Source organism: Girardinichthys multiradiatus, chromosome X, assembly GCF_021462225.1.
Source record: "Girardinichthys multiradiatus isolate DD_20200921_A chromosome X, DD_fGirMul_XY1, whole genome shotgun sequence".
NCBI lineage: Eukaryota > Metazoa > Chordata > Actinopteri > Cyprinodontiformes > Goodeidae > Girardinichthys > Girardinichthys multiradiatus.
In genome coordinates, this window is record NC_061817.1 from 10,116,429 (window position 1) to 10,135,279 (window position 18,851).

Here is an 18,851-nt window from a genome sequence, read left to right on the forward strand (position 1 = left end):
CAATATGCTTTGATCTAAACCGTTCCATTGTAGCTCTGGTTGTATGCTCAGATGTTGTCCAGCTGGAAGGTGAACCTCCTCACCAGTCTCAAATCATTTTGCAGCCTCTAACAGGTTTTCCTCCCTGACTGCCAAAGAAAGTAGCTTCATCCTTCTTTCATTAACTCAGACCGGCATTCCCACACCATGATGCTGCCACCATGTTTCATTGTTGATTAGTGTTCTCCTGTCAGTTTAGTGTGACAGAGGTATCTTGGGAGATTTGCAGTTTTGCCATAATGTTTGCTGGGGTGGTAGAGGTGCCATACCTGCATTAGGAGGGACCGTTACTCCCTGCTGTTATCCCCAGGTGGGGCCGGTGCGTGCCCAATGTCCAGACTGACCGCAGTTGTAGCACACATCTCCCAGTGCCCTGCTGGTTTCACCCCTTCCTCTGGGTGCTCCACACCATCCACCACGACCAGCTGACCACCAACATGCCATCCGCCTCCACAACCGGGGCCACTGTACCTGTAATTATAAAATAAATAGGGTGAAGGAGGGGGTAACCCCCCTCCTTGGCACTGATCAGTCACAGGTGGTAACATAAACATAGGGGTGTGTGCTGCAGGAGGAACAGGTTGAGCTGCAGCTAACATTACATTTTCAGTTATATCATTTTTTATCTTATTTAATTTCTCTTTGGCCTCTTGCAGCTGTAATTCAAGGAGCTGGTTCTGGAACTGCTCTTTCTCCTCTTTTCTTTTTCTCTGCCTCCTGGGCTGTATGTAAATGGTGAATTAAATGTTTTTCCACTTTGTGAAGTCTGTTCCCTGCAAATCAGGATTATTTTTCATCTTTTGACACATGTAAACAGGAACTCCTTTTAATATGGCTTTTTAAACAGCTGTCCCATTCCTGTCCCGTCACCCTTAGGATTAACTCCTGTGTGTCTCATCCACGTGTCCACTGCAGCACTAATGTGCTCTTTAGGATGCTGATTAGGGTCCCAATCGAATTGAGGGACTGCAACGGGGGCGGATACTGATTTCTTATGGCCTTCCCTAGGGCTGTCATTACACGTGTCAGGGGTGTGTCATCAGGGTCCTTACTGCAATCAGCATTCTGGTCTATCTCCCTAGCCAATGAGGGACGCACAAATCGTCCCAAAATTGCTCTAAAGTCACCCAAGGCCAGTGTCATGCCTTTAGTCAATGTATCTAATTCCTGTAACCAGACACGTCCGCATCCTGCAATAGGTGGCAACTTATCCACTAATGCCTGTACATCTCCCAATGAAAAAGGGCCATATTTTGTCATTCCAACTGATGAGGTCAACAACGGACATTGAAATCTGAATGGACCGCTCTGGCTACAAGTAGTCATGGTGTGTGTTCTTCCAGAATTTTTAAACTGTTTTTCTGTCATCTGTTGAGAAGCTTTCTCATATAAATCATGCACTTTTGATTCCAATAGTGTAACCCCTCTTAAAAGTCTAAGCGTTTCTTGTGCTTCTGTCTCTCTTAGGCCCTACTTCAGCTCTTTTGCTTCAACTTTACACTTTATTCCACCAAGTCGCCCTTTCTCATCAGCTTTAATCAACCAACTTTCTTTATCCTTCAGATACCTCTTATATTCTCGGTTCAACCATCTACCTAACGGTTCCCTGTCATCTACTCCTCCTTCGACAATCAATCTCTCCTGCCATGTTGAACAACTTGTCTTTTCTTTTTTTTTTCACTCTACGGCAATACAGTTTGTAATATAATCCTCGCTTCCACAGTCACTCACACTCAAGTGCAGCCATTCGCAGCCACTCATTTGTATTCTCTTCTCACTCATATGCATAGTAAATCCAGTTAGACAAATACAAAAACACAACACGATATATAGCTTGCGCGCGCGGAGGGCCCTTCCACTCAGCGGGACTTTTTCAATCTCTCCTGGTCCAACCGCTGTGATGCCAAACCCAGTTTGACACCTAGGAATCAGCTCTCCGTTGACTCCCTGGAATTCCTTTTACTTAATCTTATTATTACAGTTTCACCATTTAAGTATCTCAACTGTCTTCCCTCACCTGCCAATTCAGGGTCTCGGGGTCCTATTCCTGGCCACTTTGAGGCGTCCTTAATCCCTCGGGGAGGCTCTTACTAACCCCAGCCTAAACACCCCAGTCCTCGTCAGGACTGAGTTTGGATTGCCAAATCCGGAACTTATTTACTTCAACACCGTCACCATTTAAGTATCTTCGGTGAAAAGTATGTTACAGCCTCAACATTCAAGTATCTCGGATAAAATTTATCTTGTGTCAATCAACAAATATTTTTACGCAATATATCATTTCTTTACCGTAATACATTATTTCAACCAACAAATATTTTACCCAAAACTGATCAAGACTGTAAATTTAAGAGAAAACAGATATCTATTCCACAACACCACCTACACTATTAGCAGGCAAAAGGAGAATAAATATAGATTTCCTTACCTTTTGTTTTGGGTCGACCCTGTGGTGTTGTAGAACGACGTCCGCCTCGTAGTCAATTAATTATCCCTTAGTTAGTGCCAGATCCGGGTCATGGCCCCAACTGTCGAGGTAGGAAAACATTACTGGCCGTCCGTTAACTCTTACATTACTCCTCACCTCTCATCGATTCTTTTCATTTGGCACCCCAAAGGACAATCCTCAGTCAGAGATCAGTTGCACGTTTCCACAAGTTTATTAAAACCAATCTGAATTCAGAGAGGAGACACACACTTACATGGGTACCTGGAAACGTCTGTGTGTTGTCTCCTTGGGGGCTGCATTACATTACATTTTATACCCCACGCTGCTATGCAGTACACATACACAATCATTCTGTCTGTGGATGTCTCCCCGGCAACAGTATCAAAGAAACAGAGATACATTTCATCATTTAATTAAAGAATTGTTTCCCGCACGTCTTCAGGAATCTTCAGGGAGAGGAGTACCATGCCTCCCTAATACACTGCCAGCTTCTCACGATACAGACAGAAAACACCTGCAAGCTTTAACCTTGAATAATAAACACTCATTGTGTGACCACACTAGAAGCTAATGTTTAAGGATTTTTCTAACTCTCAAAAGCATAACTAAAAACTCCTAATAATAATCAATCTATAAGCAGCAAATCCCAAATATATCTTAGCTTTAGCTACTAATGATAAGGCATTTATATTTCCACAACACATAAACTGTAAGCTTCCAAACAGCTTCGAACTCTTCTTAAAACGTTCACACACACATGTGAAAGAGATCTTTTATGTGCCAGATTTCTTTACAACTCCAGGATAAATAGGCCTTGACAAGCGCTGGCTCCATTAGCAAGTTAGCTTAGTAACCAACCCGATGCGGGGAGAAGCTTCCTTCGTCCTTGAAGAGGCTCAACTCGAGTGGGCTTTATTTCTCCAACTCCAACAGGCGTTGTGCGATGTTGTCTACCGCTGGTCTGGTGAACTTCTTCCTGACTTGCTCTTGAAAGAATCCTGCTTGAGAACAGTCTTTTGACTTATTGTAGGTGCGGGAAGTTCGCACTAGTCTAGACCTCTTGAGTTCTTTCATACGCGACACATTACTTCGTATAAAAAAAAGGGTCTTGAACCTGCTCTTTAAGTTTGTGACTTTTACTCGAGTTGAAAGAATAAAACACAAAGATACAGACTCAAAACAAAGATAGTGACGGTCAAAAGACTATGTTACTCCTGAGGTGCAGAATCTCAGCAGCTGAACCAGAGTATCTGATGAAACCAAAAGGTGACAGAATGAAAAGGCAAAAATGTTAGGTAAACAAATATCCAGTTTTTATTTCAATATGAACTTCATAGTGTAGACGATGCATTATTCAATATGGCCTGGTTGTAAGTATGTATATCTGCATATTTGCATGTGTAAAAGTTCAAACCATGAACTACTTGTCAATAACATACCTCCATCTTTGTAAAACTGCACAACTGCAGCTGCTGCCCAAATGGCGTCTTTGACATTTTCATGTGGGAGATGGAGACCTTCTTCTACATGCAGTTCTTGCATCACTGCCACCTCCCTTTAAAGGGACACTGCCATGAAGAAGTGGTTCTGTTGCAATAACAGAATTTTTTTAAGCAGGTAATGTACTTCATGAAAAAACAATGTTGAAGTCTATGGGAGATTGTAACAAAAGTGAAGATTCAACACAGTCAGCTGGCTTCCTCAGATACATAACTTTAATTTGCATTTATAATTAGTTTGAATGTTTTTGTACGGTGACCTTTACTGTGAATCTGCTCAATTTGAAATCAGCTTTCACTGTTTGAATCAAATTCTGGTGTTGAAGGAGACTGACTATCTGCTGTTGCTGGGATTAACAGCCTCTGAGTATTTATTGTTCAAGCTGATCTGAGAAGCCCATTTTCTGCTAACAGAAGTGCATTGCTCTTAGCGGCTGACAGACAGACATTAAAACTGTCCTTCTCCCCTTCTAGCCACAAAGAAACATGTAATTTAACATGTAATTATTTGAGAATAATAAAAAAAAGTATTTAAAATACCTGCTAAATTCTTATTTCGGAGGTGAGTCCCTTCCAGACTGGACTCGTCTTACTGCAGAGATCTGAGAAAAACATCTAGGGTTATTAGTACAACGTAACAAATGCTTTTCTGCTAATGTGTATTTGTTCATAGGACATATTTGTCATATTAAAGCAGTCAATTTTAAAATTAAATCAATTAATTAAAAATACACACCTCCACATCTTCCCTCTCCACAGACACTAAATGCATTTTATCAAGGGTTTCCCAGAGTGGTGTCTTGGGATCAGGGGGGCAGTGAGATGTGGAGATGCTCTGAAGACCTGGGTTCTTTTAATGATGTTTATTTGATTTTGAGGAGCTTGCCACTCGTATTTTGGGAAAAGATGCTTAAATACATTTTTTGTCACAACTTTGTGAGTTGTTTAAAAGTTGTTGCAGTGTAAACAACGTGATATGGAATACCGGTAGATGTGATGATTTTTATGTCGCCCTACAACTTCTAACATTGTCAGTCAGTCAGTCATTTTCTACCGCTTATTCCATAGTGGGTCGCGGGGGAGCTAGTGCCTATCTCCAGCAGTCTATGGGCGAGAGGCGGGGTACACCCTGGACAGGTCGCCAGTCCATCGCAGGGCAACTTCTAACATTGTCTTTTTGGATAATAATACCTAAAAAAAAAAAACATAATGTTACATGGAGAATATGTGTAATATCTGTGGCACATTGTCCCAAAGTAAGAGTTGTAGTATGATCAAGATAATGTGCTCTATGTGTGCTATGAGTTTGATGGCACTACAACATGCCATAGTAAAGTTATTGACCATTTTATACATATTTTAATGGTAGGAAAATACAAAAAATCTATTTAAACATCATTAAAATGAAAGCCCATTATCCAAAGCTATTTGATTGATAGAGCAAACTGGTATTCATGATGTTTTTTTTCTATCCTACATCTAGCAAAAGAGATTTTACTGAATATTTGGCTATTTAGGCTATAGTCTTTGGGAAATAACAATGTTTTTTAAGTATTATTTTCCAATCCAAGAAATGTAGTATGAAAAACATGAGATTACATACACATAAAATGATTTTAATGACAATACACCTTCTACTATGGAACTACCAGTTCTGCCTGCCACTGCCACAAATTGAGCTTGGCCCTGCTGCAATTCAATCAATTTCTCAGCACGGTTGCAATGTAATGTGTAACTCTTGTCAAAAAGTTAGAACATTTTGATGGTTTAACAGTACATAGGTAGTTGATAAATACGTAAAAAAAATAGTTATTAAATATTACTGGGAAAAGTAAAAAATAAATTTTTTAAATAAAAATAAAATATATATACACATTATGATAGTTAAGTGTAGATGCCCTCATAAATGGTTCATGGGGTATTTTCTATTTAAAAGCAATGTTGTAAACTGCTTTGTTGTCAATAAAGTTTTCCAGGAGCGCCCCTCCCTCAAAGTAGCTGCTAGCACGATAAAGTTGGAGGATAATTAAACATTTCCATAGGACTCTTAATCCTTTTCTTTCTGAGGGAGGAGCGTGATCTGGAAAAAGACTAAAACCCTTAATAGGACGAGCTTTGGTAAGTTTTCTTTTGTAAATGATTGCTTTTTGGCGCGTTCGTAATGAGGTAATTAAGCTCCATGCAAGCACTGTTGTAGCTGACAGAGAGCGAGAAACGGTGATTTTAAATAATTTGTTTTATTTTCAACATTAATGCCTCTGTGTATTTATGTTTTTTTGCGATTCGGGTTTATTTGATGTGAAAACCTGCCCAGATTGACGTAGGCGGCATAGATGAAAGAGCAGCCGCCATTTTACGTTTTCTCTTGGACACGTAGCACTGCAAATGTTTAGATTTTGATTTAATTACTTAATTTTTTTTTCTAAATGGACTAAAATGATATCCCTCGTGGTCTGTATGACAGGCCAGGTTTTATTTCCCCTTGAGAAGACTTTGTATTTTGGTCTGAAACTTCGGAGAGTCCAGTGGCGAGCCAACCCACGATTCCTAGGACCATCATCAGAACCATCTTTACTCTAAACTCACTGCTACACCAAGGTCGTGGTAGGGATTGGAGTTTTTTCTCTGAGTTGACTGAACTTTAAAGGGGAAGTGTGTAAAACCTAGCACACACTGCTGATGAACATTTGAAGTCTTTGTTAAACTAAAGACCATGGAAACATTGTTCTATTGTTGTTTTGCAAGTTATGTTGATTTTATTTGAAACTTTTGTATTGTGACAGAGCTTTAGAGGATAACTGTAAAGATAATTTAAAGTGTCACTGTTGATCTAAAGAGAAGTAATATGGGTAGATTGTGTAAATCTGAAGATCAGTTTAATCCTAAAATTAAGCATACAGAATCAAATTATTACCCAAAATTAGGCTAGATGACCGGTCAATAAACAAAATAGAAATAAAAATTAGACCAGGAATATATTTGAGTTTAAACTCCTTTTATTTAAATCCTTAATACAAAATAAGGAGAAATATAACATAGGGAGTGTTCTAAAGGTACCATATGCAAATTAGCATGCTTGGAATTATTTAACTGTTTGTCTTGTCTTTTGTATTAATTAAACTGCCGGCTTACAATTAAATTGTTCTTATCCTGGTTCTTATTACCTTATCTTCACCACTAGCGAATCTAGAACTGGCCCAGTAGCCTACATACCCCTGCCTAGCAGTAAGGGTGCTACAAATGCAATGCAGACGTGCACAGCGCCCCCTACCGAACAAGCTGGGTAGCTCAGTCAGCAGGGAGCTGAGGAAGAGCGGCTGCTGACGTCATTCTGCTGCACCCGCCACTCGGAATGCTTTTTCGTTTTCGAGTTCTGGGCAGTACTTTGCGGGCAGACCACGAAAACGAAAAAGCAATGTCTGCTTTGTTTTCTTTTTGATTATGGCATAAAATGTGCAGTCGTGAAGAAGAAAATGCAAATAGGATGATTGATTACTAATTTTATTTATGGGTCAAATAATGCAGCCACATTCTTAAAATGAAAAAGCATTTCTGGAAATGCTTTTTCATTTGAAATATGGTAACGATTTGCTTCCATATTCTACCAGCGCGGTGGTAGGCTCACTTTGAGGAAAATACGATTGCTGTGGTTGCAGAGGTGTCGGTTTTGTAGAAGCAATGTTCAGCTGATGAGTTATTCATCCGGAAAAGCCGAATCTGTGAATATCTTTCTAACTTTACCGAAGTTGCCTACTATGAGGATAATCACGTCTGTTTAAACTTGACTGATCACTGAATATAACGCGTTCTCAAAAGTAAACGGCTCTGTGGTCATTTTCAGATGTCTCACGAAAATACTATTTGCTTTGAGTTATTAGATCGTCGCTTGTCTCTCTGCTAAAAGCAGACATCCACCTTCCTGAGTTCATAAAGCAGAGTCATGCAAGCTGGAAGTATCCAACCATCACCAACATCAGGCTTTGTATTTTGTTTTAAACTGCTATCCTTAGATTATGATTAGTGGTCTTTGCATTTTTAAGTCTTTCTGTCCTAATCTTTAAATAAGTCAGCCAACACATTTCCACCGTCTTTTGGGGAAACAGACTCTACCATTTCCAAAAATGGACTAACAATGTCCCACGTTCTTGATTTTTGGATCATAAACACTTCTTATAGTGAAAAACTACTCCAGAAATTTTGGAGCTGTTAGCTCTTTATACAATAGATGCGTTTCAGGAGGATGATGTCATCACGCACGCTACCTTGCTACCGCCATGTTGAGTACCGAACGCTAAGCTCCGTGGCGCTTTCTTTCAGACCAGAATGGATCGTTCTCATTTAAATCCCCACAAACTTAAACGATACAACGAAAAAATCGCTGTTATTGGATGCGATCCATACGAAGTTCCTGCAGACTGTTTTCAACACCTTTCATCAACTGACAGGCTTCCAGATTTTTCCTTCCACGACTTATACATATATCTGATACACAACCCGTCTTCATACACCGGGGAAAGTCTGAAAGCTTTTAAAACCACGGATGCCTATCGATATTTCACGGCTGGCTGGGTCATTGACCCGAAAATATGGTATCAGAAGAACAAGAAAATATTCTTGTGTAAAGCAAAGGTAAGTCGTGTTCTACTGATCTTTATGCTTGATGTAAACAGCGGCTAACACTGTTAGCATTGCAAAGGGGTAAGCTAGGATCATTTAAATCATCCACTGAAACATAGAGCAGGACTAATGATTAATGCAAGAGTGATGTTAAGGTCCCAAATAAACAATTTTGAAATTTCAAGGGGTGGGTGAACGAACATCAAGCTCCTGACTGTTGCAAAAAGTCACTCTCAGGCCATAAATGCCACACCCACACAACCCTGGGTTGTTGTCAGAGAGGATGGGACAGTGCTAATGGCTCACTGCACCTGTAAAGCAGGATTGGGTGAAGCATGCTCCCATGCAGCTGCACTGATGTATGCACTACTGGCAGCAGTCAATGTCAAAGATGGACAGTCCAGCACTCAGAAGGCCTGTGCCTGGGTCATTCCAGGCAAAACATCTCAAATCCAGTATGAGGAACTGAGCAAAATATCAATGACCAAGAAGAATAAATCAAAATCCACTACACTGCCCAGCATTCCTGTCCCTTCAGAGGATGAATACATGAGGTTCTTCCAACAGCTGCATGAGTGTGATGTCCAGGAAGGAAATCCCAACGGAACGGCTATTTTGTCTGTCATCGCGGGTCACTCTGACAAATACATACCAAAGACTGTCCAACTGAACTTGCCACAACCTCTGACAAGTCTCTTCTCGAATGCAAGATTACAAGCAGATTTATCATCACTACTGGTAGAGAGTGAAAAGGTCTTTGATGATCTTCAGCTAACGGAAAAAGAGGTATGTGCATTGGCTGTCTAATTCTTCACTAAATTTGTAAAGCACTTCCTTATTTTTTATATTTTTATATTATTGTACAGGTCCTTCTCAAAATATTAGCATATTGTGATAAAGTTCATTATTTTCCATAATGTCATGATGAAAATTTAACATTCATATATTTTAGATTCATTGCACACTAACTGAAATATTTCAGGTCTTTTATTGTCTTAGTACGGATGATTGTGGCATACAGCTCATGAAAACCCAAAATTCCTATCTCACAAAATTAGCATATTTCATCCGACCAATAAAAGAAAAGTGTTTTTAATACAAAAAACGTCAACCTTCAAATAATCATGTACAGTTATGCACTCAATACTTGGTCGGGAATCCTTTGGCAGAAATGACTGCTTCAATGCGGCGTGACATGGAGGCAATCAGCCTGTGGCACTTCTGAGGTCTTATGGAGGCCCAGGATGCTTCGATAGCGGCCTTTAGCTCATCCAGAGTGTTGGGTCTTGAGTCTCTCAACGTTCTCTTCACAATATCCCACAGATTCTCTATGGGATTCAGGTCAGGAGAGTTGGCAGGCCAATTGAGCACAGTGATACCATGATCAGTAAACCATTTACCAGTGGTTTTGGCACTGTGAGCAGGTGCCAGGTCGTGCTGAAAAATGAAATCTTCATCTCCATAAAGCTTGTCAGCAGATGGAAGCATGAAGTGCTCCAAAATCTCCTGATAGCTAGCTGCATTGACCCTGCCCTTGATAAAACACAGTGGACCAACACCAGCAGCTGACACGGCACCCCAGACCATCACTGACTGTGTGTACTTGACACTGGACTTCTGGCATTTTGGCATTTCCTTCTCCCCAGTCTTCCTCCAGACTCTGGCACCTTGATTTCCGAATGACATGCAGAATTTGCTTTCATCCGAAAAAAGTACTTTGGACCACTGAGCAACAGTCCAGTGCTGCTTCTCTGTAGCCCAGGTCAGGCACTTCTGCCGCTGTTTCTGGTTCAAAAGTGGCTTGACCTGGGGAATGTGGCACCTGTAGCCCATTTCCTGCACACGCCTGTGCACGGTGGCTCTGGATGTTTCTACTCCAGACTCAGTCCACTGCTTCCGCAGGTCCCCCAAGGTCTGGAATCGGACCTTCTCCACAATCTTCCTCAGGGTCCGGTCACCTCTTCTCGTTGTGCAGCGTTTTCTGCCACACTTTTTCCTTCCCACAGACTTCCCACTGAGGTGCCTTGATACAGCACTCTGGGAACAGCCTATTCCTTCAGAAATGTCTTTCTGTGTCTTACCCTCTTGCTTGAGGGTGTCAATAGTGGCCTTCTGGACAGCAGTCAGGTCAGCAGTCTTACCCATGATTGGGGTTTTGAGTGATGAACCAGGCTGGGAGTTTTAAAGGGGAATCTTTTGCAGGTGTTTAGAGTTAACTCGTTGATTCAGATGATTAGGTTCATAGCTCGTTTAGAGACCCTTTTAATGATATGCTAATTTTGTGAAATAGGAATTTTGGGTTTTCATGAGCTGTATGCCAAAATCATCTGTATTAAGACAATAAAAGACCTGAAATATTTCAGTTAGTGTGCAATGAATCTAAAATATATGAATGTTAAATTTTCATCATTACATTATGGAAAATAATTAACTTTATCACAATATGCTAATATTTTGAGAAGGACCTGTATATTCAATAAGATTACTACACTTTTGGTAAAAGCTTCTGGTAAATGCATATTGGGTAAGTACTGGTATTAAGTATACTATTTGTACTTTGCTCAACACAAGGGTCCGCAACCTAAGGCTCCAAAGCTACAAGTGGCTCTTTGGATTTTCCACAGTGGGTCTTGATAACATAGGCTAAAAATAAAAAAGAACCAACTAATGTTTTTTTTTTCCTGAAGACCTTTTTAAAAAACTACTTTTTACTTAAAAGGTCATGTAACATTTGTGGCTCTAAACGAGTGTTATTTAGCTGGGCCGAGGGCAAATTTGGAACGTAAAGGTTGCAGACCCCTGGCTTAACACTAATATAAAAAGAAGTATCAAAATTAAAAACTGCATTTAACTAATCTTCAGTGTTCAAAACATCTTGCAGTCATTTTCAGTAGAAAAGGCAACTAGAGAACAGTCAGCCAGCAAGGTGTGGTTTGAGCCAAGAGCAGGCAGAGTCACAGCATCGGTCTTCCATGAGGCAGGCAGGACGGACAGTGCCATATCCTTGATTAAAAGGATTTGTTACCCTCGATCCTGTCAGGATTCTTCTGAGGCAGTGAGGTAAAGACAGAAGTGCATATGGAAAGGCTACATAACCAACCAGGTTTACCCAGGGTTGGTTTTTATTTAATGTTTAAGGGATATTGCAGAGTAACAAATTTATTATCATTACACTTCAAAGACTTAAGTGATGCAAGCTCAAGATAAGATCCCAGTCCTAACACTTCCACTATTTCATTTCTGCTCTGTCGAAAAGTCAGGTAATTACACAGTTAGATAATGTATACAATGCATAGTTAGATCATGTTTGCATAACAGCTAATGCACAGGTTTTAGATGTGAAGTAGTATACTGTAGGTTGTGATTGTTGTAAGTAGGAGTCAATCTAATTCATGTGTAACATCATTTTTCTAGATGGGGAAATCTAAATGAGCCAGTAGCAAGGATACATTACATCAAAGCCTTGCAAGGTCATCACACAGATTTCCAGGTGACAACAGCAGGCCTCATCATCAACACATCTTTGCCATGGATTGGTGCATCGCCAGATGGGATCATTACATGTGTCTGCCATGGTAAAGGTGTGCTTGAAATAAAATGTGCCTTTACCCTCAAAAATAGCTCTCTTGCCAACAGCTGTAACACTGACACAAACTTCTGTCTAGTGGAAAAGGACAATGTGATGACACTGAAGGCAAATCACAAATACATGTCACAAGTTCAAGCCCAAATGCGTATTGCAGGTGTACAGTATTGTGACTTTGTTGTGTGGAGTCCCACTGAAACGTTTATACAACGCATTCAGTTTGATGACGTGTTCTTCAGTGAGACGTACAGCAGAGTAGTGCAGTTCATCAAAACTAGACTTCTGCCAGAACTTTTGGGAAAGTACTACACGGTACCACGCACAGTGGTCTCCCCAATCTCAGAGAAACAGCCACATACAGGATGCTACTGTGGTGAACCACAGGGAGCTCCAGAGGATGTAGTCATCTGCGCATCAAAACTATGCAAGCGAGGACACTTTCACAGGTCTTGCTTGCAGATGACAAGGGTTCCAAAAGTGTGGAAATGTTATGAATGCAGGAAGATAAAGCCAAACTGAGGAACTACACTGTTATACAACAGACATTGTACAAAGCTAACATAACAAAAAGATATTCAATAATATTTAGCCTAAGGTTTTGTTTCCTTTTGTTCTGATGCCAGAGTTTTCCACTTATAAACATGGTGTCATTCCAGTAATCCCACTTCGGGTTATTTTCCAACTAAGTCGAAATACCTTATTATTAAGGTACTGCGATTGTCTTGTGATCTTTTAAAGTTGTGTTTAACCTGCCTTCTTTATTCCCTATTGTTCTTATTCTAATGATATGCTTGAAATAAAATCTACACTGAGGAGAGGGACAAGCATAGATGAGGAGGGAAGAGGAGAGGAAGGAAGGGAAGAAGAGGGGCAGTGGGAGAGGAGGGATATTCTAATTCCAATTCTATTATTTTGATGTATTGTAACAAGATAATTGGAATTATAATATTCAACCTCTCTTCCTGCCTCTCTCCTTCCCTTCCTTCCTCTCCTCCTTACTATCCTCTTTCCATCACTTCTTTCAGTGTATATTTCATTTCAAGTAGAATTACTGCAAATAAAATCTACATTGTGAGGAGAGGAAGATGAGGACGTGGGATGATTTTCTTGTCTTGTTTTTAATCCTGTCTTAATTTTGTGCGTTATTAAAATCACAATTGAAAAATGGTGACATGTTTCTCATGTTTCTCTTCAGTAGTAAACCTTTAAAACATTAAATATTGTAATAATGAAACAAGTATATTGTTTGATCAACAAAAGTCAGATTTATTTCAAAATGAAATACTTTGTGGGTTGGGATGTTTAATTCTGCATGTCATCTCTCTGGTGGAACAACAGGAGGGCAAAGATTACAGAGGGCACAACACACTTTCACCATTTTGTCTAGTGGCGTGAGTCCATCTGAGGCTGAATAACAAAGTGATATGGGTATGGTTCCTTGCAAAATAGAGTACTTATTCCTTACAAGTCCTATAATTCTCTCCACATGGATGCGCACAGCTGCCAGTCCTCTCGACGACTCGATTTCTTCTGGGTGAAGCTGTGCTTTTCCTTTGGTAAAGGCAGGTATCTTGAGTTGTGCATTGACAAGTCCTACAGAATCTGCTACATTAAACCCTCTGTCAGCAAGAACCACATCCCCAGGGGACAACAGGTCAAGATATCCACTATGCTCCGTCACATACTTATCACTTGTCCTACCACCCCAACCTTTTGAAACAAAGCTAATGACCCCTTGTGGTGTTATGGAAATGAGATACTTAACTGTATTATGATGTTTATATTGTGAATAGGTTTGTGCACGTGCTCTCATCTCTTTAGGTCTTTCAATGAATATCTCAAAGCAGTCAATAATACTAGTGCAATTTTTGAAGTTTTTTCTGTAACACAAGGGAAGACTAATTAAAATCTGATCTCTGCTTGGCCACCTTATAATATTACACAGCCAGAAATACAGGTCCTTCTCAAAATATTAGCATATTGTGATAAAGTTCATTATTTTCCATAATGTCATGATGAAAATTTAACATTCATATATTTTAGATTCATTGCACACTAACTGAAATATTTCAGGTCTTTTATTGTCTTAATACGGATGATTTTGGCATACAGCTCATGAAAACCCAAAATTCCTATCTCACAAAATTAGCATATCATTAAAAGGGTCTCTAAACGAGCTATGAACCTAATCATCTGAATCAACGAGTTAACTCTAAACACCTGCAAAAGATTCCTGAGGCCTTTAAAACTCCCAGCCTGGTTCATCACTCAAAACCCCAATCATGGGTAAGACTGCCGACCTGACTGCTGTCCAGAAGGCCACTATTGACACCCTCAAGCAAGAGGGTAAGACACAGAAAGAAATTTCTGAACGAATAGGCTGTTCCCAGAGTGCTGTATCAAAGCACCTCAGTGGGAAGTCTGTGGGAAGGAAAAAGTGTGGCAGAAAACGCTGCACAACGAGAAGAGGTGACCGGACCCTGAGGAAGATTGTGGAGAAGGGCCGAGTCCAGACCTTGGGGGACCTGCAGAAGCAGTGGACTGAGTCTGGAGTAGAAACATCCAGAGCCACCGTGCACAGGCGTGTGCAGGAAATGGGCTACAGGTGCCGCATTCCCCAGGTCAAGCCACTTTTGAACCAGAAACAGCGGCAGAAGCGCCTGACCTGGGCTACAGAGAAGCAGCACTGGACTGTTGCTCAGTGGTCCAAAGTACTTTTTCAGATGAAAGCAAATTCTGCATGTCATTCGGAAATCAAGGTGCCAGAGTCTGGAGGAAGACTGGGGAGAAGAAAATGCCAAAATGCCAGAAGTCCAGTGTCAAGTACCCACAGTCAGTGATGGTCTGGGGTGCCGTGTCAGCTGCTGGTGTTGGTCCACTGTGTTTTATCAAGGACAGGGTCAATGCAGCTAGCTATCAGGAGATTTTGGAGCACTTCATGCTTCCATCTGCTGAAAAGCTTTATGGAGAAGAAGATTTCATTTTCAGCACAACCTGGCACCTGCTCACAGTGCCAAAACCACTGGTAAATGGTTTACTGACCATGGTATCACTGTGCTCAATTGGCCTGCCAACTCTCCTGACCTGAACCCCATAGAGAATCCGTGGGATATTGTGAATAGAACATTGAGAGACTCAAGATCCAACACTCTGGATGAGCTAAAGGCTGCTATCGAAGCATCCTGGGCCTCCATAAGACCTCAGCACTGCCACAGGCTGATTGCCTCCATGCCACGCCGCATTGAAGCAGTAATTTCTGCAAAAGGATTCCCGACCAAGTATTGAGTGCATAACTGTACATGGTTATTTGAAGGTTGACGTTTTTTGTATTAAAAACACTTTTCTTTTATTGGTCGGATGAAATATGCTAATTTTGTGAGATAGGAATTTTGGGTTTTCATGAGCTGTATGCCACAATCATCCATATTAAGACAATTAAAGACCTGAAATATTTCAGTTAGTGTGCAATGAATCTAAAATATATGAATGTTAAATTTTCATCATGACATTATGGACAATAATGAACTTTATCACAATATGCTAATATTTTGAGAAGGACCTGTACATAACATTCAGTGTGTTGTTGAAAACCCTACTAGCGGTTGATGTTGATGTATGAAAACAATGACCTAGAAAGAAAAGTGGTAAATTAATTCTCAAGCGCATTAATGTTAGTAGAAACTGCCGAAAAGGTGACAAACATGACTTAACATTAAGTAATGGTGATATAAAAGAGAATACAACAATCAATTTACAGTAAGAAGGCAGGCCAGTTAACTTATTGACTTTCTCATCTTTGCCTTGGAAACTTTCTTTACTGAATGTTAATGAATCTACTTCACCCTTGAGTTTACAGATTTCAGTCCTTAATCTCATACATTCTTCATTGAGTCTTTTAATTGTGACTTGGCAAGAAGCATTGGTACAGGTACCATCCATCGCCAATCCAACCTCCTGTCTGTCTTCTCCATCCTGCTGGTCATCATCATCCACCTCCTGTCTTTCCCTTGCTTTTCCCGTCTCTCCTTTGTCAGCATCAATCACTGCTCTTTTTCTTTTTAGAGCCTGAGTGTGTTCAAATCTGGCCATTTGATAAATCCTCTTTCGCTTGTTTGGAGAACTTAGATGAGGAAATATTGTTGGCACGTAGTCTGGGCTTAGTGGGTTTTGGCTTTTTGCACCTGATGAGACAAAGGTTTCAGTTAATGTAACTAGGTCTGTGTCCAAAGCAGCTACAACGAAGAAACCAGAGAAATGAAACATCTTGCTAGGTTAATCTAAGATCAGCACAATATATCATCAAGCTTATTAGCTTGTAATACTGTAAGATTTCAACTTCTGTTGCTGTATATTTTACTGTCATTATGTTGCGTAAGTTCAATTGAATGGAATGTAAAAATACTACATTAATCTCAAAGATCCTGCTGTAGACAGATATCTAAGCTAACAACTGCAATCTCTGAAGCAAAATATTCAGATCTTCATATCAAATGCATTTGTTACACACGGTGTCTAATCAGTTTCATTCTAATCACTTAAGTTTCTGAAAAATATGTTCAAGATATGAAATCCAGTTGGAAGTAGCTTGAGCTAGATCTCCGGACGTGCTTTGAAACTCACATGATACGAAATGTGCACTGCACAGACGGCTACTTGCAGTCGGCGTCCAGTTAGCCCTTCTGATTGCTGACAGCCATCTCTGACGATGTTCTTCCTCTTTCGGTAAGCGATAAAAAGAAATATTTGGGTCACCTTTCTTATTATCACACCCAACTGCACAACACACGGACGGCTTCTTCAACGACCGGGGCACCAAAGAAGGTACTCAATATGGCGGCGGTTAGAGTTCGGTGAGCGTGTGACGTCAGCTGCAAGGGGGATGCAAAAAATATCAGGCTGACCCTGCCAAAATTTGTACCCCCATCCAAATAATGGATAAACAGTATCCCACATGTATATGCATATGTATATCTGTATGTATATGTATACATGTCTTGGAATATGTACATTTTGCTGCCAGAAGTCCACTAAGGGATGTTGTATGCCTTTCTTTGCCTACGTCCCATTTAAAACCCTCCAGACCAATCAATAAATGTGGGCATTATATTTAGGTCTAGCTGACACTTGTTGATATCATTTTAAAAATGTAATGATAAATGGATTTTATCATCTTAAGAACATATCCAAAATTTCACAGTTTGTCTCTGGGTCCAATACAGAAAATGTATTACATGCTTTTATAAGATGCAGAATAGGTGACTGCAGTGTTCTGCTTTGTGGTCTTCCATATTCCAATACAGCTCCTCTACAACTATTGTAAAATTCAGCAGCACTACTTAAGAAAACCAGAGAGAACTAATATTATTCTATTTTTAAATGTCATCATTGGCTACTTTTACATGGTACTATTGTTAAGGTGAAATCCTGACCTTTTGAGTTAACAATGGTGTTACCACCACAAGCTTATCAGATCTGCTTTTTTCTTATAGCCTGTGTAATAAGGGATTGAAATGATCCTGGTCCTGGACAAAGTTGGCAGCAAGGTTCTTTATGTTATTACTGGAGGACTAGTTGGTGCCCCCCAGAAAAATTGATGTTCTAAACATGTTGTTTTTCAAAGGCTCTGGACCAAAGACCACTACCTTTTTCTTATCTGAATTTAAAAGCAGAAAGTTGAAAGTCATCCGGAGTTTTTTGTCTTTATCTGTCAACTTAAACATCCTTGTGGAATTTAAATTTAAAAGTCTTGGATCAGCTACTTTAAGCGTCCTAACTGGGAGTTGGGCTGCTGTTTGCAGCGTTCAGTGAGATCATGGACTGTACAATCTGTCACAAAACCTATAAGGGACTAGGCAAAAAATCAGAGACACGGGCATGCAGATCAATGATTTCATTGTCTCTATTGCCCAGTCCACAAGGATTTTGCTTCTACAGCCCTCCCTGCTTACCCCTCTGGTCCTGTCACCCTCTTCCTGCCCATCACAGGCTGGTGCGTCAGACAATGACCATTCTAACCTCGAGCCCATCAAGCGGCCTCCCAGCTAACGGCCGTGGAAGAGCACCTGCCAGATAATCAGCTCACCCATGGAGGACACCCGAGAGGAGCTAACATCTCAAGCTCCTTCTTCTGGAAAGGAGTCTTCTGTTAAAGCCTAAAGTGAGAACTAAAATATATGATATATATGAAGTCTCTTTCTCCTATTAGAGCCTTACTTCAGTCTGGATTTTAGTTAAAAGCTATGCATGATGTTGGGACCACACAGCCATGGGTGTTCAACACTAAAACTCCGGTACATACTTTCCTGGAACCTTTCAAAATAAAGAGCATTAACCTTCTTCCAGCACAGCCAGGAAATGGGGTAACTGCGGACTTCCTGTGGCGCCAATACCCAAATAAAAGCCCCACCTTTCCACAAGTCTTTCTCTTCCACACCGATGACCATCGGGTCAGGAGGGAACACAGCACGCTGAATGTCCTTTGCTGGCAAAAAGACATAAATTCAACTGGATCCAAGGACCGATCACCGATCATTTGCAAAAGTTAAGTAGAATGAAATACTGTCTGTGTATCCGGTATTTTCATTCATGAACGGAGAAATTAAGGTGTAAGAGTTGCTTACATTTTCTCTTCAAGGCCCCACAGAAGCAAACGGTGTTCCGA

The 18,851-nt window shown here is 40.5% G+C and overlaps 1 protein-coding gene and 1 long non-coding RNA gene across 3 annotated transcripts; both read left to right on the forward strand.

The window, feature by feature from the left end:
• Positions 1-3,061: 3,061 nt before the first annotated feature.
• LOC124862319 lies at positions 3,062-18,590 on the forward strand. The gene is made up of 3 exons (XR_007036902.1): positions 3,062-6,105; positions 18,176-18,347; positions 18,533-18,590. It is a non-coding gene; the product is annotated as an uncharacterized LOC124862319 (long non-coding RNA).
• On the forward strand, positions 8,239-12,991 carry LOC124862318. Of its 2 annotated transcripts, XM_047356159.1 has the most exons (3): positions 8,239-9,390; positions 11,486-11,664; positions 12,019-12,991. In XM_047356159.1, the coding sequence occupies exons 1-3, from the start codon at positions 8,902-8,904 to the stop codon at positions 12,707-12,709; spliced, it is 1,359 nt and encodes a 452-aa protein (XP_047212115.1). In that variant the 5' UTR covers positions 8,239-8,901; the 3' UTR covers positions 12,710-12,991. The 2 variants fall into 2 exon arrangements, with proteins under 2 accessions (XP_047212115.1, XP_047212116.1); XM_047356160.1 differs by lacking the exon at positions 11,486-11,664 and having other exon boundaries at positions 12,019-12,540.
• Positions 18,591-18,851: the final 261 nt, after the last annotated feature.

What these genes read in the sequence shown, in the direction of transcription:
- LOC124862318 (XM_047356159.1), top strand. Translation starts at nt 8,902, where the DNA reads ATGGCTCACTGCACCTGTAAAGCAGGATTGGGTGAAGCATGCTCCCAT. An exon ending in TTCAGCTAACGGAAAAAGAG is followed by an intron (nt 9,391 to 11,485) that starts GTATGTGCATTG and finishes AACATCTTGCAG; the next exon opens with TCATTTTCAGTAGAAAAGGC. An exon ending in GATTCTTCTGAGGCAGTGAG is followed by an intron (nt 11,665 to 12,018) that starts GTAAAGACAGAA and finishes TCATTTTTCTAG; the next exon opens with ATGGGGAAATCTAAATGAGC.